Below are 23,552 nucleotides of genomic sequence, written 5' to 3' on the forward strand. Positions count from 1 at the left end.
TTCCCCCCCTTCCGCTCCGAAGCCACCGAGATATTCTGCGGCGTACCCCAGGGCTCATCCTTCAGCCCAACGCTGTTTAACATCTACATGGCACCGCTCGCCCACCTGCACGACCTCAACATCTTTTACGCCGATGACACCCAGCTGATACTCTCCCTCACCAAAGACCCCCACACCGCCAAAACCAACCCTCACAAAGGAATGAAGGCCGTCGCCGAATGGATGAGGAACAGCCGACTGAAGCTGAACTCTGACAAGATGGAGGTCCTCATCCTCTGATCCACCCCTTCGACGACTCCTGGTGGCCGACCGCACTGGTAACAGCTCCAACACCCACTGACCACGCACGCAACCTAGGGGTCATCCTCGACTCGACCCTCTCCATGACTAAGCAGGTCAACGCCGTCTCTTCCTCCTGCTTCAACACCCTCCGCAAGATCTACAAATGGATCCCCACCGAAACGAGAAAACCGGTCACCCACGCCCTAGTCAGCAGCAGGCTGGGCTACGGAAACGCCCTCTATGCAGGAGCCTCGGCCAAACTCCTGAAACTGCTTCAACGCATCCAGAACGCCTCTGCACGCCTGATCCTCGACATCCCTCGCCACATCACATCCCACGAGAGACCTGCACTGGCTCCCCATCAACAAGAGGATAACCTTCAAGCTCCTCACCCATGCACACAAGGCACTCCACAACACCGGACCAGCGTACCTCAGACAACTCAGCTTCTACATCCCCACCCGCCAGCTCCGCCGACCTCACCACAGTCCCCCGCATCCTAAGAGCGACTTCCGGCAGCAGACCGTTCTCCCACTTCGCCGCCAAGATCTGAAACACCCTCCCCCTACAGCAGACCCAAGACCTGCTGACCTTCAGTAGACTCCTCAAGACCAGGCTTTGAGCAGTAGCAGCATTCCCCACCACCCAGCACCTTGAGACCCTCACGGGTAAGTAGTGCGCTCTACAAATGCTATGATCGATTGATTCTTTCAATCAAGGTAACATGTATATTTTTAGATTCTGCTTTGCTGGTAATGTGATTCCCCACTGAAAGTGGGGAAAAACTGTACTAAAATGTTCAGAATGGAAGCTTGGGTTCAAAGGCATCATACCAGCTGTCTGTGGGCAGTGAACATTCACCATCTGATTCAGCTGGCGTACAATATTGAGGGGTACGTAAAGCATTAGTGGGCACTAACAATTGCTTGATATGGGCTAGCAGTGGGCATGAAAGACTATGTATAGGGACTTCAGACACAAATTAAGTGGTAATTTGTGACCGTGAATAAGCAGGTGACTGAACTAATTATGTTGACCGGCACTTCATGCTTGAATGCGCAGTTGCCATTTTCACTATAAATTGGCAGATGCATACCTGACTGCATGTCAAGTGCTGCCTGAAGTTTGGGCGGGCAGTAGATGGCATTGGCGGTGGTTCTTGCAGATGTTAAGGCGGCTCTTGCTTTTGGCAGATTGCTCAGGGCATGATACGTCTTACTCTCTAGAAGCTGCACTTCCACCAGCAGGGCCTTATCGTCCATCTTCTTCAGCTCCCGCAGAAGCTGAGAACCTAAACGAGAAAGGGGGTGAGGGGTGGTTCCAATAATGAAGTCAGACCACATTTATCATGAGGCACAAAAAAGCCAAGCCCAGACATACATTTCAGAGTCAACAGTTACTAGTCCACAATGCCTATGTATTTCAATCAGAAGATGATCAGAAAACTGTTACACCACGCCAACAAGTGCTAAGTCATTGTAATCCATCCTCCTTTTCTTGCATCATATATTAAGAAAATAAATTATACGAGACAACCAATCTCTAGAACGAGGATTTAATTAGAGTTTCACATTGACTGCCCCCTAAATATTTCACCAGAGCTCAATTATACCATATGAAACATGCCTTGCTGAAAATTCTGGTTTCCACAGAGCCCATGCATCCTCTTAATGGAATACAATGTACTTGCAGCTATCAAACTCATTGTTTCACTTTTGTATGGACCACCCATTTATTTTTTGCATTATATGCTCCACCCTTACACTGCTCATAGACTTGAGAACAATCTCACTTTATGTTTAAACCTACCAGACAGCACAGCTTCTAGTTTGCTATCATCTTGGGGACATTCGGAAAGCTTCCCTGGGAATACATTTCACCTGTTATTTACCATTGACTTTGTGGCTTGTAACTCACATTTGCTTGCTTTCTATTTGCTGGATGTATTGGTTTTAGGGTGTCCAGCTCAGGTTAGTCCCTTCCCTTGCCCAAACCCCATTTATTGTATTCCTCCACCAGTGGTCGATTTTTGTCAACAGGTCTTTGAATCTTGTTCTTATCTAGTCACATTTGCTGTGCATTCAAAGACAGAGGTCAAACCTCTGGCTCGGTCTACCAGAGAGCTTGGTGTTTACTTTTCTTTCTCTGACTTCAAAGTGAGAGGATTTATGTGACAACCATGCTTGCTCTGGGGAAGTACTTGAGGAAGGCTGTACAATGTTTAAAATGTAAATGTCTGTAAATGAACTGTGCCAATATTTCAGGATTAGAAAAGACCAAATGAAGCAAAATTTGGGGTAAATCTCAAGTGTGGTGGAAACAAATATTTTAAAACTATCTAAACAAATCAATACAGTAGGTGATGGATTTTCTACACATTGTTTGTACGCTGTATACTGTTATCAGTGAACCTATGTCTATGAAAATGTAAAGATGATGTAGCCTTACGGCTAGAGCGCGGTCGACGTCAAAGCTGGGGAACCGGGTTTGAGTCTCGGCAACAACGCTCAACATCCTAGGATTCTGGGCAAATCACTTAATCTCCCCGTGCCTAACAAAAATGAACGCGTCTGTGTGTGGATGCCAAGCCGGCGGCTAAGATGGCCGCTTGTTAGTGAAGCTCCGGTGGCCGTTCCAGCCCTTCAGCGATTTCCCCAACAAAATGCGGCCAATTATGCTCTGAGCACGAAGCATCTGACAGCGGAAGAGGTGCTGCACCTTGAGGATCGTTCTCTGGCCGCAGTTCAGCCCCAACTCCGGAGATACAGCGATCCGTGAGCGGCCGGGGAGAAACCTGCGTTCCAGCGTCCTGGCACCCTCGGCGAGCAGAAGTGCGGGTGCGGCCCAGAAATACATCGGAGGCGCCTGGGGAGGCCTGTCGGCGGAGCGGTGAGTCGCGATCGTGGTGGTGTGGCTCCCTGCCTCCCTGCCCGCCTACATCCCCTTGCTTGACTGCCCGACCGTCGGCCCGGCCCCGCGAGCCCACTAACGTATACTTAACGTGTGCGAGGATAGGGACCACACGCAGCAGAGATTGGGGGTGCGGGCAGCAGCTGGGTGTTGATTCGACGAGGGGGCGCCCCCGTGGGGCACAGAGCTGGCTGTGTGAAATCGGAGGTCGGCCTCGTGCTTCGCCCATGGGCTGCTGACGACCGCCCAGACACTGCCATTTGGTCACATGCACGCCGGGGCCTGCAACTACTCCTGCGCAAGGTGCACATCACCACAGACTGCTGAGCGCTATAGATGTGAATGTGCAACAAACTGGTGCCCACAATTCACAGATCTCCCACATGCCTGCGCTAAAACAGGACTGCTCCTGACAATTATTCAAGCGCGGGCAAGAGGGGACACATCCGGATCTTACCTCTGCACTGACCCAAGGCCCAATTCTTAGTTGGGTAATCGCCATTTTGCAGACTCTCGCCGAAGTTGCCTCCCTGTGCCCAGCAAGTATATCACTGGAGTATGCCCATCACACGAAGGTCCTAAAGCTGCTCACAGTACACTGACCGTTGTGATTGACCTGGGATCGGGGCCAGCTGCTCCCAGCGCCGGCCTGCGTGGCGTCGCCCCCTGAGGCCCTCGGAGCGGCATGGGACGTAGGGATCCCAAACAGAGAACCCTCCCATTTGACAAACTGGCGGAAAGCACATCCCTGAACCCACCCAAAACGGCCGACAACACACGCCATGGAACACACCACGCCCACCGAAGCAGCGGTTGCCTCCCTACTACAAGAAATGAGGGCAGGATTCAAGGCCCAAGACTCCCGCTTTGATACATTAGACAAGAACTTCGCAGACTTGTGTTCCTTTATTTTGGCTCCCAATCGGCGACTTGACGTGGCTGAGGCTCGCATATCGGACATCAAGGATGGGACTGCACAGTCCCTCAAGAGGCTAGAACGAACGGAGCGTCTACTCAAAGATTGCTCACTGACCTATTTGGCGGAGAGGCTTTCACACCTGGCTTCGTAGTAGAGAGGGCCCACAGGTCACTGGGCCCCAGGCCTAACCCCAGTAACCCCCCCCCAGGCCCACAATAGCACGCCTCCTGAACTTCAGAGAGCGGGACACTACGCTGAGACTGGCGAGAGAACGCGGAGATGTAGACTGGCAGGGATCGAAACTGTCCTTTTATCCAGACTTTACAGCAATGGTCCAGGAGGCCTGTCGTAAATTTAATGGGGTGAAGGCCACTCTGCGAAACCTAGGACTGAAATATGGCAAGCTTTACCCAGCGAGATCAAGAGTAGATGTGGGCAGCAGGTCTCACATGTTCGACACCAACGGAGTCGCAGGAATTTTGCCGGACATACAGGCAGCGAAACACAGGCCGTGGCGGGAGGATCCCTCTCTTATCAGCCTCACAGAGGTTCAGATGCGAGTGCAGAGCTCTTTTCCAATCCTGGCACCGGTTGACTCGTTTGCTTGATTTAATACACTTAATGTATCCAATTGAGGGAAATTTATTGCATTTTTCATGATTACGTCATATGGCTGTTTCGACCCCGTGCTGCCACCCCCCATGGTGTATCCGTTGAGTTGGTTTATCTTCTGGGGGTTTCTGTGTTTGGGCCACAACAGCTAAACTAGAGGGTCTTTTGTATTTAAGGTTCGACTATTCACAGAGGGTTGGCTTCCTTTGGATTGGAAGGCGGCAGGGTGGGGGGGGGGAGCCAGGGGGGAATGGGGATTGTATACTTCAATTGTTGGTTTTCGCACTTTAGCTTATTGTTAAAAATGTTTGATGCTCGCTGCAGTTCTGACAGGACTGATTACACACTTAGCCCAAATGTCACACCTAGGTAATATTGAGGGCCCCTCTACACTCACCCTGATGTCATGGAAAGTCGAGGCCTTAACAATAACGACAAGCGGCGACAGTTGATTTATTACCTACTCCGGCACAAGATAGACATAGCATACCTGGAAGAGACAGCAAATCTCGTCGTACAGCAAATCATACATCACTGACTTGCACTTCGCCAATGGTGACACGCTTTCCACGACTTCCGCTATCCGGGATGAGTTCGTAGAATATACCACACTTTACACTTCAAGGGCTTGGTCTGACAGTGCAGCCCAAACAGATTACCTCGCAGAGATTGCGCTAGTGTATCTGGAGAAGAACATACAAGACTTCATGGCGGTACCAATATCAGTGGCAGACATCACACTTGCCATCTACACCCTCCGGGGCTCCACAGCACCTGGGCTGGACGACTTCACTGGGGACTTTTACAAGGAGTTCAAAGATCTTTTGGCCCCGCAGCTTATCGAGGTTTATGCAGAAGCACTAGAGTAGCAGATACCTTCTCCCCCCCCCCCCCCCCCACCCTCCGAGAGGCTGTAACAATTCTCCTCCCAAAGCCTGGCAAAGACCCTAGACATTATGGCTCCTACCGCCCTCTATCCCTACTCAATCTGGATTACAAAATCTTGGCCAAGGTGCTTGCAAATAGGCTGTCTCAACGAATGGAGTACATTATCTCCCCGGCGCAATCAGGCTTTGTTCCTCACCGCTCTACCTCCCTAAACCTGTGCACACTGTTCGCGGTGTTACACAGAATACAACCAGAAACATATTGCTGGATGCAGAGAAACCATTCGACTACTTGGAGTGGCCATTCCTCCTAGAAATGATGCGACGTATGGGCTTACCATTCGGCTTCATTGCCACTGTGGCTGTACTCTACAGCAGCCCCATGGCGAGATTCCGTTTCTACGGCACCCTTTCAAGACCCTTTCGGCTGTCTAGGGGGACACGCCAGGGCTGCCCTTTGTCCCCACTCCTGTTTATCTAAGCAATGGACCCACTGATTAGGCATTTTCAAGAACACCACTTGCACCGAGGACTACCGTTTCGTACCGGTCCTCTCCTGGCTTCCCTCTACGCAAATGACAGCATCCTCTACGTCCAGGAGCCACATGTTAACCTAACACCCCTCATAAGGGAAATTATCAGTTTTGGTAGATTCTCAGGGCTGGGCATAAACTGGCACAAGTCCGTTATTTTTCCACTAACCACGAGTACGAAGCCATGGGAATGTGAATTCCCCCTCGAATAGTGCCATGATTCGGTACAATATCTTGGGATACACATTGAGAAAGTGCAATCTTTCTTGCATGGTATGCCCCCACTTTTTGCTGAATTGCTGAATGTACTTTGACTGAGTGTGCCCTGGACTCCTGCCAATCAGGTGCCCAGGGCCTATGTTCCTTCCCTAAAACCTAAGATCCCAAATTGGCAAACCCTGGCCACATGTCAGCCCCTGGTAAATGGTACCCTAGGTAACCAGGGCATGGTGACCAGGGAAGGCCTCTAAGGGCTGCAGCACTTATTGCGCCACCCTTAGAGGCCCTCTACCCTAACACAACCACACTGCCCTCGCAGGCTGAGTGTCTGGGTACAAAGAGTCAACATGGCACACATCCATGTGTGACATGCCCACAACCTACACTGCCCTGGCATACATCAGCCACCCCTCTAGCTGGGTGCCCTATGCCAGTGGTGTGGGCACAGGAGAATGAGCCCTGTGCCCCTACAGTACCCAGGTCCATTCCTGGGCACTAAGTGCAGTGCTGCCATTTAAGAGTACATGGTGCTGAGAGCTCGTCAAACACGAACTCCACAGCACCATAATGGTAACACTGAAGACTGAGAAGTTTGGTATCAAACCTCTCAGCACATTAAAACCGCACTGATGCCAGTGTGGGATTTAATGTACAAAGCACTACAGAGGGCATCTTAGAGATGCCCCCTGAAACCTAACCTACAATCCACGTCTGGTCTGGGAGGCTGCCTAGGCTGCCACACAGCAGACCTGTTGCTGGACCCCTGGGTGGAGAGCCCCGCTCTTCTGGGCCTGCAACAATGCACATCCTGGGCGAGGTGCTAGGTCTCCTCTCCCAGGATGGGCAGGGGGAAGCTTCAAAGGCATGCCGCCTCTGTGAGCTTCTCCAGGCCACAGCAAACTGGCCCGACCGGTTCTGACCCCCACTCTGGCGGGAAGACTGGCCAGAAACCCCAAGTAAGGACAGGGGATGTGCCAGCCTGCCAACTCCACCCCTCAGGTGGGGGAGGCGAGGTGAAGCACATCTCCGGGTGCTCGCCATCCTGAAGATGGGAGGCCCTGCCCAATCAGGACTAGGCTACTGCCCCCCTCCCACAGGAGAGTGGCAGGATAGGGGGTGTACCCACCCCAGGGCAGGGGAAGTCTACAAGCAAACCACTTACAAGGTAAGTAATTCGAGGGCCAACACACGCTAGGGCACCGGAGTGCACAAGTTACCTCACCCAGGGAAGCCGGGTGCATAGGTGTCTTTTGGTGTCGGGTCGCGTCGCTGTTTTCTATGGAAGCCAAAGAAGATTTGCTGCTTGCGAAGACTGAAGAAGTGTCCGGTGGAATCCAAGGCTGGATTCAAGATGAAGACCTGAAAGCAGAAGGGACAGTGTCCACAGTCAATTGCCAGTGACCCGGGGCCAGGAAGATGGATGCCCACAGAAATCGGGTGATTTCAGGTGATCAAGGGTATTTTGACTCTTCCACCACGAGGACCAGGAGGCGTCGACGACAACCGGGAGCTGGATTCGGAGTGTCCCACGAAGTCTGCAGATTACTGAGGTGTCGGCAACCGGATGGGAGCCAACAAGCCTTGGCAACAGCAAGTCTTCTGGAATTCCAGAAAAGTCAGCGGTGCAGACCAGCAAGGTCTGAGGGACTCACCCAGCGAGGGTAAGTCAGGGCAGGCCTGGAGCAACCAGGGGAGTCCTTTGGTTCGATGTAGAAGTCTCCAGGGGACCCACAAGCCAGCCGGCAAGGGATCGCGAAGAAGCCTCATGAGGATTCGCTTCACAGGAGCCCACGGTCACTCAGGACGAGGTAGGCCTCTGATTTTCGAGGGACATCCTGCTGGAGGCTTGGGCCACACGTGGTCCAAAGCACAAGTTCGTAGAACGTCGTGAAAGGGTTGCACTCGACAATAGTGCACGGTACCCAGGTATTGCAGTTCCTAGTCACTCGTGGGGTCCACTCGCTTCAGCTCTGCTGGGGACTCACAATGGCCGTCGAGAAGTTAGGAAATCCACTTCCAGGGCTGCAGGGACTTCGGACTCCGGCGGGAGCGGGAAAGTTTGCAACCGTTGATTCAAGTTTTTGGTGCCTGCCAAGCAGGGTAGTCACTCCTTGACTCCAAGGGAGATTCTTCCGTCTTCCAAAGGTAGTGGAACGTCAAAGGGCCAGGATTCTTCTTGTAAAGCGTCATCCAGGGCTATCTAACTTGCAATGGCAAGGTGTACCTATCTTATAGTAAAAGAAAGGGAGGGACTAGCTCTATGAACACTCCTCTAGGAGGGTCAGGGGGGTTGGTGGTTACACCCACTTCCCTTTGTCCAGTTTCTCGCCAGAGCAGGGGCAGGTAGCCCCTGAACCGGTTTGAGCTGGCATATGCACAGCTCCAATACACTAAATCCTGTCTGGAAGGTGGTGACACCTCCCTGTGACAGGATGCCTATTGTTGGGCCTCCTCCACTGCGCGTTTCAATCTGCAGCAGGAGGGCAGCCCAGTGTCTGTGCTGGTGGCATCCATTTTGTGATGCCAGGGCTCTTTCAGATTTCTACCGTGTTTCCACAGTGAGTACATGTCGTCCCCTCTAGAAGGGTGGGATCCTACTCCCACACCAGTTACTGGTGTGGGGTTTGATTCCAAGTTGTTTGACACTAAACACGACATGTTGATGCAGTCATTCCAAAGTTAGCATTAACCGGTAGGTTATAATGCATTTAAGAGTATATGGTTTAACCGCATCCACAAACAGCCACAGGGAATAGACCCTGCCAGCTGCAGAGGGGCCCTGCTCAGGCAGCGGCACCCCCTCACATTGTAAATCAAGCACCCTGCCCTCAGGACTGATAGGGCCTACTTTAGGGGTGACTGATAGGTTTGTGTGTGTGTGTGTGTATGGTGAGATATAGGAACCTATACCTCTGTGAGGAGTGCTAACACTACCTCACCCAGGCTGCAGTAGAAGGCCTGAGGTGTCAGATTTAGTCTGCTTCACAGGGGTGGTATAATACATGCTTCAGCCCCTGATAGGCCTGTGAAGTACCTATGCCCTTGGTACCCAAGGTACCGTATACTAGGGGCTCATAAGGTACCACAGTATCCAATCACTAGTGCATCTAATATGCACACCAGTCATTTAAGGGAGTAAGTAGATCGGCTGGGGTCCTGGATTGCAGGATCCCAGCCAGACTAGTCAAAAACCATTCAAACACCAGGAAAAAAGTGGGCGCAACCATGCAGTCAGATTCCACCTTCCAGGGATGTGGAATTCCTATAGCCCGATGCCCGGGACATTGTTTGGGGTCAAGGGCAACAAGTTTTCATATGTATTTTGTCCTTGGGACAAGTAGGCCCAACCCCCTACAGTACAAACCCTTTGGCTGCCAGTTTACAGTAACACATTGCAGATCAGGAAAGGGCAATGTCTGCAGTTAAGGTAATATTTGTGTCCATGTGTTAAATGCTGTTCAAGCTTGTATTTATGGTTAATTAATGCAAAGCTTTTATTATTAGGGTGAGCACTAAAAGTAAATGTTGTAAGCTCGGCCTGCACTACTGACCGTGGTTCCAGTATAAATGTGTAAACACGTTTTCAAAGTTTAGTAATACGAGGCTATGTATAATGCTCCCAGAATGCTCTCTGCTTATATGCAAATATTTGCCGAAACTTGAAAACAAGAGTGATGATTCTTTGCTTTCAAAATAAAATGTTCACAAAAAAATGCAAGTAGGAAAAAAACCATTTTGCTCAAGATTTTAGGTACCATATCTTTGCAGCACCATTTAGTAACATGTTGATGTATGCTTGTATTTCCCAAAATTATTCATAATGGAAAAGCAGTGTAACCAGTTTAAATGAGATTATGGGAAACAAATGAACAAGCATTGGCAAAGCCAGTAGGTCTGAAATTGGTGGTCAGCCTTTTGGTTTTGTCAATGCGGGACTTGTTTAGGCATAGTTTTTGTAAAACCTAATCGGTGTTGGAGCTGCTGGGCCCATACCTTTCTAACAAGCATTGGCAAAGGCAAAAATTGTTTTTGGTCTCAAAAAGCACACATTGCCACAGCAGTTCAGGGCACTGATTCAAATTACTTTGTGTGCCAATATGCTCCTTGTAAAAGAGCAGAATACTGTCACTTACAGTGAAGCTAGCTGATAGACCGATAAAGATAGACAGAATTTTATTAAGCACAAAAGTCATGGTTAACGCCAGGCCTAATTAGAAGCCCAATTACTAAAGAAAGACCCAAAAGTGCATCCATGGTATATATCCTTGCATTAAGAGCATATATACAGTTTCCGTGAATTCGCAAGAATTTACAGAAGTAGGCCAAGAAATAGTACTCCTAGAAAATAATTGTGAACTGCATTTTAGCATGAGCAAATGTGCATGTGTAGATTTGCTCGTGTAAAAATCTGAATGTTTTAAGTTCTTTTCCTCCAACCACTTTTTTCCCAACCCTGGAAGAAGTTTTACGTCTGCCCCTGTCAGGAGTAAATTTCTAACCTTTTTCAGTACGGGAAAAGATTAGAAAAGAGTTGGTGCAAACCCTTAAAACATGCAAGTTAGTAGGTTTGCACAGACTCAAAAGGGCATTCCAACCCTTGAACTATTGCTTACCACTACCTTCAGCCCCAGTATGTAGACCTGCAGAAACGTAGCAACATAAGAGGATTGCTAGTATTCAACCCTACTATGGTACGAGCCCTGGCATAATTAGAGAGGCTATATCAGAACTCTTATATAATGAGATTGCTGCCGTAATTTGTCGCCGCATTACATGGCACAAAAGGGACAAGTGGATTTTGTTACAGGGCAAGTAGATTTATGAAGCAACCTGCTCCATGGACAAGTAGATATTTTATTAAATTCCACACCCCTGACCTTCCTACAATTACAATGCCAAACAGCTGAAACTACTAAACACAGCTCCTAAGCCTCACTGCGCCCATTCCATGGCCCCAGGCAGCCTGGTCTCACACTGCTTGCACTGCTCTTTCAGACTATCTCCCCTCACTCAAACCTCACAGGCCCGTCTAAAGTCATACAAACTGTTCTTGTTGAACTGCAGATCGCTACCCAAGCATGCATGGAAATTTCTATTCTGCTAAGGGAAGAATGCCCAGAAATAGTGTTCCTGACAGAAACCTGGCTCAACCCAGGATCGGACCCTGATATTGTCCAAGCTCTACCCCCCAGGTACTTAATTCAAAGGTTAGATCGAAGCTCTGGTAAAGGCGGCAGGATTGCCATTCTTTACAAAAATCACCTCAGCTGCCGTACATCTGAGGGTCCTCTACCAGACTGCAAAAACCTATTTACAATAGGTTTTACCCCTACGGTCTCGTTGACAGGCATCCTAATCTATTGCCCCCATTGGGCATTAGGCCAATTCGGTTAAACATTACTAGAGATGGCCGCAAGCCTTGCCAGCACCCCTGGTAATTTTATCTTGCTAGGCGACCTCAATCTGCATTTTGATGACCTATCACACGTGTCCGCAGCAGACATTACTAAAGATCTTGCCTCATATCAACTTAAACAAAAGATCACCAATGCGACTCATGCGGGAGGCCACCTTTTATACCCCATTTTTTCCAACTTAGAGGAATTAATTATAATGCCTCCTATTCCTATACCCTGTCAGATCATTTTTTGATTCCTTTTTTTGTGACCCCCACCAGTGTCACCCCCTCATCCAGGCCAATAAGAATTAGGTCACGCCCTTGGCCCAAACTCCCCACAGAACAATTGGGGCGGAAGCTAGAAAACACTAAGCCATGCACCAATAGTGATCCAATTGTGGCCAATTGGCCAATTCAATAATTTTATCGAGAGGACTTTAGACCAGGTTCTCAGGAAAAAAACTCACCCAACTTAAAGTGGGACCCAACAGGACACCTTGGTATTCGCCAAAGTTCCGGTCACAAACAGTTGTGAGAGAAATCTGAAAGAGCCTGAAGAAAGGACTTCTCGCCAAACAAAACAAGCATTTGCAATGCTATAGGTCTCGCAGTAGCAAAGTTGAAAGTTGTTATTTTGTAAATGGCATTGTTTAGCTATTTTTTTTTTTAAAGCAACAAATATATAAAAGGTTATTTATAATGTTAGTATACGAAAGTGGGGTAAATGTGATATGCACGGTATTGTGACCAACGCTATGAAAGCGGCTACCACGAGTAAAAATTATGTCTTCCTCTAACCAGTGCCAGATAAACGTCTGTATTGTGGCAAAAAAACGCACAAAAGGCTGCCTGAAAGTCTGCTGTAGTGTGACTTTGTGACACTCCAGACACTTGAAAAACAAACCAGCCCAGGCAAATTGACTGTAAACAAGCCAACTGAGAAAGTTAAGAATCTATTCCTCTGCAGCATCTGTGTGATGCAAATTAATCACAGCAGGATACTAAAGTCATTAATGCAACAAAGGTGAACGCTAAAAAAACTAGACATGGCAACCTGCCTGCTGACTTGCACGGTCTAGCGGCAGAGCTATGGGAGGGAATAAATTGTCTTTGAATGCCCTGCACCACTCCCGCAAAGTCAGACAGCACCTCTGCAAGGATGGCTGCCAGCAAAAGTTATCGGGCTGCTGGCAGCTGCAAATCTCGCAGATGCTGCCATACTTAATATGGGCACCAGAGAATCTTACGAGCAATTTTACAGTGCGCAGGCTTCTCTCCTAGAAAAACAAGCATTTGCAATGCAATAGGTCTCGCCTTTGGGACCTTATATGTATTTAGCTATGCAGCACCTTAGCCTGGGTTCTGAAACATCTACTGTTCTTTAACATGGAGGGAAAGTAAGCACCAAACTGCGTGACACGCCAGGTATGGAAACAAATGGAGAATAATATTGCCTTTCAGTGGGAAATGGTATAGTCTAAAACTCTGCTTTTAATATAAAATCAGGGCCTTTGGTGGTCCTATCACTAAAAAAAAAAAAAGAAAGTTTTGAAAAATTAGTCTGCAGGTGCTCTTGGAAGACAATTTCTATGGACAGGAATCTAGAGAATGCTAAAGTGATTCTGGTATTTTACTGACCTCTGCTGGTCGTTTTCTATCAAGACAGTTAAATAGAGGCAGATGAACGGAAAAAAAGTTCCTAAGCGGAAGGAGACAAGTCCTAGGGCTGATCTCCAGAGATCACAGTGCATATATACTAAAGTATAATCAAGAGGTCTCGAATGCTTGACCTAAAAATAGGGGAAACCACTCAACAGCCCTTCAGGAGTGGGGTCTTTTGATAAAGTTCTATGCTAAGAAATCATCAAAGTGTTTTGCTGTGAATATATTCCGAACACACTTTTGTGATCCTAAGTTCATTGAACCAAGGCTCTGGCTGATGTTGGTCTGGAGGACAGCTAGCTGGTGTGCAGGAGAAGTTAGAACTGCTAGGACATGTTAACTAAACACTGAAACTTTGTGAGCAAATATTGCTCAATTATTTCTCATTTGACTAGAAAAACTCCCTGGAGACCTATAGTAGTCACTGGTGCAGTTCCACTCACAATTTCCATGACTGTCGCTTCAAAGTAATTTTTAATGATGCTTTTGGAGATCAATGTCGGCTTAAATGATTTGCGTAGTTTGGCTTTTGCAAGGCAAGAGGAAAACTGGGCCTACTCACTGCAGGGTGCTATTGGTTGAGATAGAGCACAGGTTTCCACTGGTTGTCAAAAGTAAAGCTAATGTCATTAAATGTCGAATACTAAAACTGGAGCTCTCATTGTGCCAACAGTGATGTTTTCTCGTCAGAACTTGTAAGCATGAACGGTACTTCAAAAGGCAATATCAATTATAGTTAAACAAAGTACATTGCTTAAGCTAATCAAAAACTTCACACAAGCTGAAGCAGGGGTCTCCAACATTTCCTTTACTAGGAGCTACTTATGTATGTGTCCCACAGTACTAATATAATTAGTGTTGTAACAGGGACCATATCAGATATGATTACATTAGTGGCCACCCCAGGCAAGATTACCAGCAGTGATCCTCCCACTGCATCAGGAGTGACTGCCAGCAGTAATGTAAAAAAGGCTTTATCAATTTAGAAAGCCTCTGCATAGGTAATTTATCCCAGCCATAGTTGCAATGCTCCAGGCACAAGGCTAAGTGTATTAGTAATAAATCTTTCCCATCCTGCACAATCACCCCAAATATCAACATTAAATGCATTTAACAAATTCAGCCATTTTTCACCAAACAGCAGAAAATGAGTTCTGAAAACACATACATTTTTGTCACAAATGTACACAATTTTGGTATACATATGGTAAATCAATTACGCAAAAGCTTCTAAATTAGTAGGCTAGACTGCACGCAGGAATGCTACATAAAGGCAGCTGGATAGCTACCAGTAGCTCACGAGCTACTCGTTTGAGAAGCCCGCCCTGAAATAAGAGGCCTGCGTACCTCACAGGTCTAAGACAATGTACAACGTGGGATGACATATGACTTGCAGTGGATATAATCCTAACAAAAGTTCCAACAAGACTGCAGGGTGGGTCGAAATGTACTAGGGTCTTATTAAGGATCTCGAAAGTAAAAAGAATTTAGTGCGAGGAGGGGGTTGATCTAACTTCTATTACCTTCAATAACAGACGTGCTGTCTACGACAAGAGGGGCTACATATTCACTTCAGCACTGTGTTTTTCCCAATTTAACACAATTAAGGGTCACATTTTCTAATATCAGCTATACTCTATTCACCCTTTCTAAGGTGCCTTTAAATCTGTCCGATTTGTTTTAGGGTCCTTTTTCAGGGCAGAATCGTCTCCTGTTGTCAATACACCATCTCCTCTGTGAGGACAAGACAGGACCACCCATGTAATTCAGATGGAAGAAGCGTGGAACACCTGTGATCTGAAGCAATACTTTGATAATTTGTGGCAAAACCTCACTTTCTGCTTTTACAATATTTTTATTAATAAATTAGAACCAGGGCTACTTTAGGGTAAACAGCGGTGCCCCCATGACGCTTCAAATATAGATACATTTAAGAAAATCTTTAAGTCAGAAAGAAGGAATATAGGGAAATGGAGAAGAGACTATAGATGGGGATGATTAGCAAAACCTAATTTAAAGACAGGAGTGCGTAAAAAGTAGAAAACACGCGACTATAAAGATGAAAGTTAAGAGTATGGCTGAACTATACATTCATTATTTGAACGCAAAGCATGCCCATGCTGTGAGAAAGTGCCATCTTTCTTGCCTGGTATGCCCCCACTTTTTGCTGAATTGCTGAATGTACTTTGACTGAGTGTGCCCTGGACTCCTGCCAATCAGGTGCCCAGGGCCTATGTTCCTTCCCTAAAACAAACCAAACCCAAATTGGCAAACCTTGGCCACATGTCAGCCCCTGGTAAATGGTACCCTAAGTACCCAGGGCTTTGTGACCAGGTCCATCCCTGAGCCCTGTAAGTGCAGTGCTGTCATTTAAAGAGTACATGGTGCTGGGAGCCCGTCAAACACGAGCTCCACAGCACCATAATGGCAACACTAAAGACTGGGAAGTTTGGTATCAAACTTCTCAGCACATTAGACCCACACTGATGCCAGTGCGGGATTTAATGTACCCAGCACCCCAGAGGGCATCTTAGAGGTGCCCCCTCGAACCTAACCTTCAAATCCACGTCTGCTCTGAGGCTTACTAGGCTGCCACACAGCAGACATGTTGCTGGACCCCTGGGTAGGATAGCCCCTGCTCTCCTGGTCCTGCAACAATGCACATCCTGTGCGAGGTGACAAATCTCCTCCCCCAGGATGGGCAGGGGGAAGCTTCAAAGGCATGCCGCCTCTGTGAGTTTCCCCAGGCCCCTGCAACCCCCCATTCTGGCGGGAAGCTTTGGCCGGAAACCCCAAATAAGGACAGAGGATGTGCCAGCCTGCCAACCCCACCCCTCAGGTGGGGGAGGCGAGGTGAAGCACATCTCCGGGCTCTCGCCATCTTGAAGATGGGGAGCCGTACCCTATCAGGACTAGGCTACTGCCCCCCTCCCAAGGAGAGAGGCAGGACAGGGGGTGTACCCACCTCAGGACGGGGACCCATTAGTCCCTGCCCTTCACCTACCTGTAACACCCCTAAATCTAGTATTTAGGGGCACCCTGAACCTTCCTTCCCCAGATTCCAGATTCGAAACTACAAGAAGAGCAAAAAGAACAAAGACCTGCCCTGCAGCTGCTAAAAAGAGGAAGACACCAACTGCTTTGGCCCCAGCCCTACCGGCCTGTCGACCCTCGAACCTGCTCCTGCTCCAGCGCGGCATCTCTCGTGGCCAGCAACCTCACCAACCCCGGAGGACCTGGCTACCTTTTGGCTCTAAGCCCCTGGGACGCCCATGAGTAGAGGCTCTACTCGAAACCTATCTCTAACCCCTGGCAGCAGCCCGGAACCGCGAACCCAGCACACTCTGCACCAGCCGAGCCTGGCCAGTGCCGGAGTGAACAAAGACCCTGAGGACGACCCCACAGCGACTGTGACCCCGAGTCCGGCACCCAAGGACCTCCCTCGACATTCCTGAAGAAGCCTGCAGCCTCAGAACCAGCCCCCCCCCCCCCCCCAACCGCGATCAACTGAGGGTAAGATTTCCCGACACCTAAAGGCACCCCTGCACGCGGTGCCCCACGGCCCCCTGTGTCCAACCCCGGGTACCTACCTATCCTCCAACTACCCAACTTACCTCTCGAAGTGATGGTGGCACCTGAAGAGTCCTCGTCCCCGAGCTTGCAGTCTTTTTCCTAACCGGAGATTTCCCATTGACATCCATTGAGCGCCCGAAGGCTCAAAAGCACTCTGCACCCAGCCGCCCGAGTGGCCCTGGCAGTGAAAACTCTACTCCTTCCTACTTCCCCACTTGCCCTGAGTAAGTGACCAGGAGCCCAGCTCCCACAGCCGCGTGGCTTGCCAGTCAGCAGCCACCAAACAAGGCCCCCCTTATTCCTCATAGGATAACATTGGGCCTAACTCTCTGCACCCGGCCGCCCTAGAGCCGCTGAGGGTGAACCAACTGTACCTACCTGACTCTGGGAGACTCCTGAGTCTGTGCCCATCACATCAACTCTGCCAGTCGAGTACTTACCCTTAAACCGCAAACTCTATTTTCCTCTTAGGGTAACATTGACTGGCTTTTTCCTGAAATTTCTTCTAAGTGTGGACTTTTCAAATCTTCAAATATTCACCAAAAATCAGCCGAGTGACAAAAACGAATTTACTCACCTGTTCCTAGGTGAACTCCCAGTGCTGGATCTTGGTGCCCAGCACTGACTCTGAAAAATATCTACAACTGTACTTACCCTTAACTCAATTTTCTTCCATAGGAAACCATTGACTTTTTCTGTGAAATTTCTTTTAAGTGTCGATTTCTGCAATCTTTAAATATTCTTCAAAAATCGTATAATATCTGAAAACGTAATTGCTTACCCGTTTTGGATAAAGGTCCCAGTACTGAGTCTAGGCACCCAGTACTGGATTACAAAAGTAGCGAGAACATACTGTACCTGTAACCTGCATTTTCAAGTGTCAACTTTTAAAATAGCTAAATATTAGTTAAAAATCATTACAGTACTTAAGTCGACTTTCATCACTTGATTCTGAGAACTGACCCAGGACTGAATCTAGGATCCAGTCCTGGAATTCCAAAAGTAATTAAAAAGTAATCTGTTGCAAATAACTTTAATTTACCATTGAGCTCAATGTATTGTTGTGTCTAAAAATAGAGTTGCCTACTGCAACCTATTGTAACTGTTTACTAAAATCTATTGCATATTGCAAAAATATTTATATGAAACATCTACTGTTGAGAAAGTATATTTTAACTCCAAGTGTTGGTTCTAAAATAAAACAAGCATATATTTTTTTATATATAAACCATTGGCCTAGAGTTCAGTTATTGAGTGTGTGAAACCATTTGCTGACTGAGTGTGTACAACAAATGCTTTACACTGTCCTCTGGTACTGCCTTACTGCTCGACCAAGCTACCACTTCAGAGAGTAAGGTTATACCCAACTTTAACCTCTGTCAAACCCTGGGGGACTGTGGACTCTGTACAGCCTGTACCTATTAAGGAACAGTATATACAGAGCCACTTTCTCACACATGCACTTTCATTCAAAGTTGTGCCGCTTTCCAAAATGGGGTCAGTAAATGTGGAAGGTGGCACTACAAGTTGAAAGGTTCACAGCTGCCATGAGCCCGCATGTCGGCGTGAGTCCCATTGCCGGTTATGGCCTTGAAGCCATAATGCTGCCTACTGAGACTTGTAGTTTTAACACTAAGTCTGAGCGCCAAGAACTCATTATGCAGAGCGCTGATGTCTTCAAAGCAATAATGGTTTAAGGTGTCGCATTCTATGGGGACACTGGGCGGTTGTAAGGTCATTTGATACCACACACAAAGACTACCAACATTTTGCATTTATTAAATTTTCTTGCAATGCACTAATAACACCACCGCTGTAAACTTAGGGCCTTTAAATAGTATTCAGGGTGGGATCTGAACGTTACATTTTCAATCGATTCTATTAACATTTTTATTGCGCGGCCTGAAGAAAATATTACTTTTTCTTAAAAAAAATAAAGTTTTCGGGTACACCAAACAGCTGAATTCCTAGAAAAAGTCAATCTACTTCAAGTCTTATTTCACCAAGCATATTCTATTTTCAAAATGCAGAAATGTTCGACTCAGCCCCTTCGGCATCTGTTTCTGATAATTAGAATACAGATATTCCTTTCAAGTTGCGAGGTAACGAATAATTTTACCTGTCGGTGTAGTTTTGCAGCTCGAAGATCTTTCTGGATTCACTATGCTGTGCATTAGTCCGCGGTCTGGTGGTTGGGTCCGGAATCGTAGTCTTTTTTTTTGTAGCCCAGGTGGGCGTCGACGTCCCACCATTTGGTGTACTTCTCGTGACGACGGAAGTCCCACCTTGGGGCGCCATCTTCGGGTTCTTTTTTCCCTTTTTTTTTTTTTAACCCTAGGCGTTCTTTAGTATTTTCTTTTTCAATGTATCCACTTTCAGTGTTCTTTTGTTCTTTAACTCTGTCCTTCTACCTGCCTCATCTTTCTGGCAGAGGTGGGTGGGTTCGCTAGTGAATCCAGAAAGATCTTCAAGCTGCAAAACTACACCGACAAGAAACTATTCGTTTTGCAGCGTGAATCTTTCTGGATTCACTATGCTGTGCATAGACTTTGTAGCGGTTTGTCATCTTTGTGGCGGCTGGGTGGAAGATGAGCGTTGATCGTTGAATATATGTTGAAGCACCCTTTGCCCTACTAGTGCTTCTTGTTCATTTGTATATCCACGCAGTAGTGCTTAGTGAACGTATGCACTGAAGCCCATGTTGCCGCCAGGCATATGTCTTGAATGGGTGTGTTTGCCAGAAAGGCAATCATTGCTCCCTTCTTTCTTGTGGAGTGGGCCCATGCCCCCTCCGTTAGCTCTTGCCCTGCCAGTCTGTGGCAGAATTGTATCGTTAGTGCGATCCATCGCGCGATGGTGCTTTTTGTTACTGGTCTACCCAGGGAGCTGGTTGCGAAGGACACAAAAACTGTTTGGTTTTCCTATGCTCCTTTGTTCTCTCGATTTAGTGCATCACCGCTCTTCTAGCGTCTTTAGTGTGTAGTGCCCTCTCTGCGCTTGTGGCTGGGTTTTGAAAGAAACTAGGTATTTGTATAGTTTGGTTCATATGGAATGCTGACACGACCTTAGGCATGAAGTGTGGGTCAGTCCTCATTACGACTCGGTCCTTGTGTATTTGGATGTAGGGCTCTTGCAGCGTTAACGCTTGCAGTTCGCTCACTCTGCGCAGCGAGGTTATTGCTACCAGAAAGGCTGTTTTCATTGTCAGCATTTGTAGTGAGGCCTTGTGGATGGGCTCAAAGGGCGCCTTCATAAGTTCCGTCAGGACTATGTTGAGGTTCCATGCTGGCGGCAGAATACTCTTTGGTGGCGCTATCCTTTTTGCCCCTTCCAGGAATCTCTTTACTACTCGTGACGTAAAGAAGCTTTCTCCCGTCTCCCCTCGTGTGTAGGCCACAATCGCCGCTAGGTGGACTCTTAGCGAAGACGAACATAGTTTGGCTTTTAGTAGATGCATGAGGTATCTAAGCACCGTTGATTCCCTTGTCAACTTATTTTGCAGTTTATTTTTTGTCTGCACCACAGTGTGAACCTCTTCCATTTTTCCCCATTGCATTTCCGTGTGGTCGGTCTCCTTGCCTCCCGGAGCACTCACATAGTGCTTTGAGGTAGCTTAAGGTGTGCGAACTCTAGGTCTTCAGGAGCCATGCCGCTAGGCAGAGGCTCTCTGGCTCTGGGTGTAGAACTTCTCCGTTCTGCATGGAGTGTAAGTCTTTTCTTTTGGTGAACTTGTGTGGTGGCCCCTGTGCCATTTCCACTATTTGCGAGTACCATGTCTGTCTTGCCCACAGTGGTGCCACTAGGATCAGCGTCATGTTGCCGGTCCTGCACTTGTTGAGTACCCTGTGTATCAGTGGTATCGGTGGAAAAGCGTAGGCAAATGTTCTTGACCAACTTATCCATAGGGCATTCCCCTGGGATAGTTTTCCTGGTTGTCTGGATGCGAAGTTTTGGCATTTTGCATTCAGGTGTGTTGCAAACAGGTCTATTGTCTGTGTGCCCCACCTCTTGAATAGTTTTTGCATTTCCTGCCCATTGAGTTCCCACTCGTGGGATGCTGAAGTCTGCCTGCTGAGCCAGTCCACATTGTCCTTCCCCGGTAGGTGTATGGCCAGCAGGTCTATTTTGAGCGTGATGGCCCATCTCCAAATGTCCTGTGCCAGGTTGGACAGGGGGAACGATTGTGTCCCTCCCCGCTTGTTTATGTAGAACATAGTTGTAGCATTGTCCCGTTGTATCAACACCCTTTGGTTGTACAGTTTTTTCTGGAAGGTCTTCAGCGCTAGCAGTACGGTCTTTGTTTACCAGGCAGGTCGCTCCCCCCACCGCCACGCAGCCCCCTGTGTGACCACTGACCGCTGCTGCATTGTGTCTGCCTGCGTTAGAGTGACTGTGCCCTCCTCCTCTTCTGTACCCACGAGTGAGTGATTCTCCCCCACTGTACCTGTGTATTTTGCTGCCTTGATTGTCCCCCTCTCCTTTGGTGCCCAGATTGTGTCCCTTTTGTCTTCTGTCTTTCCCCGCGTCTCCCCCTCGCCGCCCGTTTCCCGCCGTTGCGTCCTGTAGCTCCGCCCCCCTCGCACCCTATTGGCCGCCGCGTCCCATAGCTCCGCCCCCGCGCACCCTATTGGCCGCCCCGCTCCCACCTCCCAGCTGCTCCTCCCTCCCTCTCCCACTCATATGGATGCCGCGCAGCGGTAGAGAGAGCGACCTCTGACCCTGTTTACCAGGCAGGTCGCTCCCCTCACCGCCACGCAGCCCCCTGTTTGACCACTGACCGCTGCTGCATTGTGTCTGCCTGCGTTAGAGTGACTGTGCCCTCCTTCTCTTCTGTACCCACGAGTGAGTGATTCTCCCCCACTGTACCTGTGTATTTTGCTGCCTTGATTGTCCCCCTCTCCTTTGGTGCCCAGATTGTGTCCCTTTTTTCTTCTGTCTTTCCCCGCGTCTCCCCCTCGCCGCCCGTTTCCCGCCGCCGTGTCCCGTAGCTCCGCCCCCCTCGCACCCTATTGGCTGCCGCGTCCCATAGCTCCGCCCCCTCGCACCCTATTAGCCGCCCCGCTCCCACCTCCCAGCTGCTCCTCCCTCCCTCCCTCTCCCACTCATATGGAGGGCGCGCAGCGGGCGCGCCGCTGGTATGCCGAAGGCGCGCCTAAGGCAAGCCCGTCTGCGCCCGTCCGCGCCTGGCCCGCGCCCGACCCCCTGGCCCCCGCAGATGCCAGCCCACCCGCAAGACTTACAACGCCGCCACTCTCATTGCACTCAACACGGGCCTGAGCCCCGGCTGCTGCAGAGCCACCCCAAGACGCACCCACGGACCCTTCACCTGCCAATCCTGCAACTTCTCCTGCATCCGGAACCGTACCGCACCCACCAAGCCAAGCACCAACAGCAACCACCTGAAGCACCTGAAGTGCATCCTGCTCAACACCCGCTCCGTCCACAGGCACGCAGTAGAACTCTGGAACCTGCTCGACGCCACATGCCCAGACGTCGCCTTCCTCACGGAAACCTGGATGAACGCCTCCTCAGCACCCGACATCGCCATCGCCATCCCGGACGGATACAAGATCACCCGGAGGGACCGCGCCAACCAGAATGGAGGAGGCATCGCCATCGTCCACAAGAACACCATCCGCATCACGACCAACTCCAAAGACACCCTCACAGCCGCCGAACACCTGCACTTCCAGATCCACACCGACCCCAAGACCACCCTCAGAGGCACCCTCATCTACAGACCCCCGGGACCTCGCACACAATTCAGCGAAGACATCGCCGACTTCATCAGCCTGCACGCCCTCCCCTCCGCTGACTACAACCTCCTCGGGGACCTCAACTTCCACCTGGAGAACAACAACGACCGCAACACCACCACCCTGCTGGACAACCTCGCCAACCTCGGACTCAAGCAACTGGTGACCACCCCCACCCACTACGCCGGCCACACGCTCGACCCAGTCTTCTCCTCCAGCAAGGACATCACCTTCAGCCACGCCACCGGACTCCACTGGACAGACCACAGCTGCGTCCACTTCAGCTTCAGAAGGACCACGACTCACCACCACCCGCAACTGGTCCCCAGCAGAAGCTGGAACAAGATCACTGCCGACCAGCTCACCACATCCCTGAGCCAGAACCCCCCCACCAGATCAGCGAACCCCAACCAAGCCGCCAACAACCTCACGAAATGGATAAGCAACTGCGCAGACGACCTCGCTCCACTGAAGACCCCCCCCCCGCCAGACCCGGCACCAAGAAAGCATCTTGGTTTATCGACGAACTCAAGAGCTCCAAGAAGAACTGCCGGGCCCTCGAGAAAGCCTGGCGCAGAGACCCAACTACAGACAACATGACCACCCTAAAGCTCGCCACTCTAAGACATCACCAGCTGATCCACGCCACCAAGAAATCCGCATTCAAGGAACGACTGGACAACAACGCCCGCAACAGCAAGGAACTCTTCAACATAGTCAAAGAGCTCTCGAACCCCAGCGCCGGAAACAACGACATCACGCCCTCGCAAGACCTCTGCAACTCGCTTGCCTCGTTCTTCC

General features: G+C 49.2%; 1 protein-coding gene across 4 annotated transcripts in view; it reads right to left on the bottom strand.

Annotated features, from left to right (window-relative positions):
- Positions 1-23,552, bottom strand: part of LOC146871121 (26S proteasome non-ATPase regulatory subunit 11) — a 922,247-nt gene that overhangs the window by 686,489 nt on the left and 212,206 nt on the right. For 3 of the 4 annotated variants that reach the window (XR_014980477.1, XM_085650288.1, XM_085650290.1), the window contains exon 6: positions 1,379-1,573. The exons of the other annotated variant lie outside the window; for it this stretch is intronic. Coding sequence is in view for 2 of the 3 variants with exons in the window: in XM_085650288.1 (XP_085506414.1) it covers positions 1,379-1,573 (195 nt within the window). In the remaining variant the exon portion in view is untranslated. The remainder of the gene's footprint in view (positions 1-1,378; positions 1,574-23,552) is intronic. 4 annotated transcript variants of the gene reach the window in all.

Source organism: Triturus cristatus, chromosome 1_1 (genome assembly GCF_964204655.1).
Source record: "Triturus cristatus chromosome 1_1, aTriCri1.1, whole genome shotgun sequence".
Taxonomy (NCBI): Eukaryota; Metazoa; Chordata; class Amphibia; order Caudata; family Salamandridae; genus Triturus; species Triturus cristatus.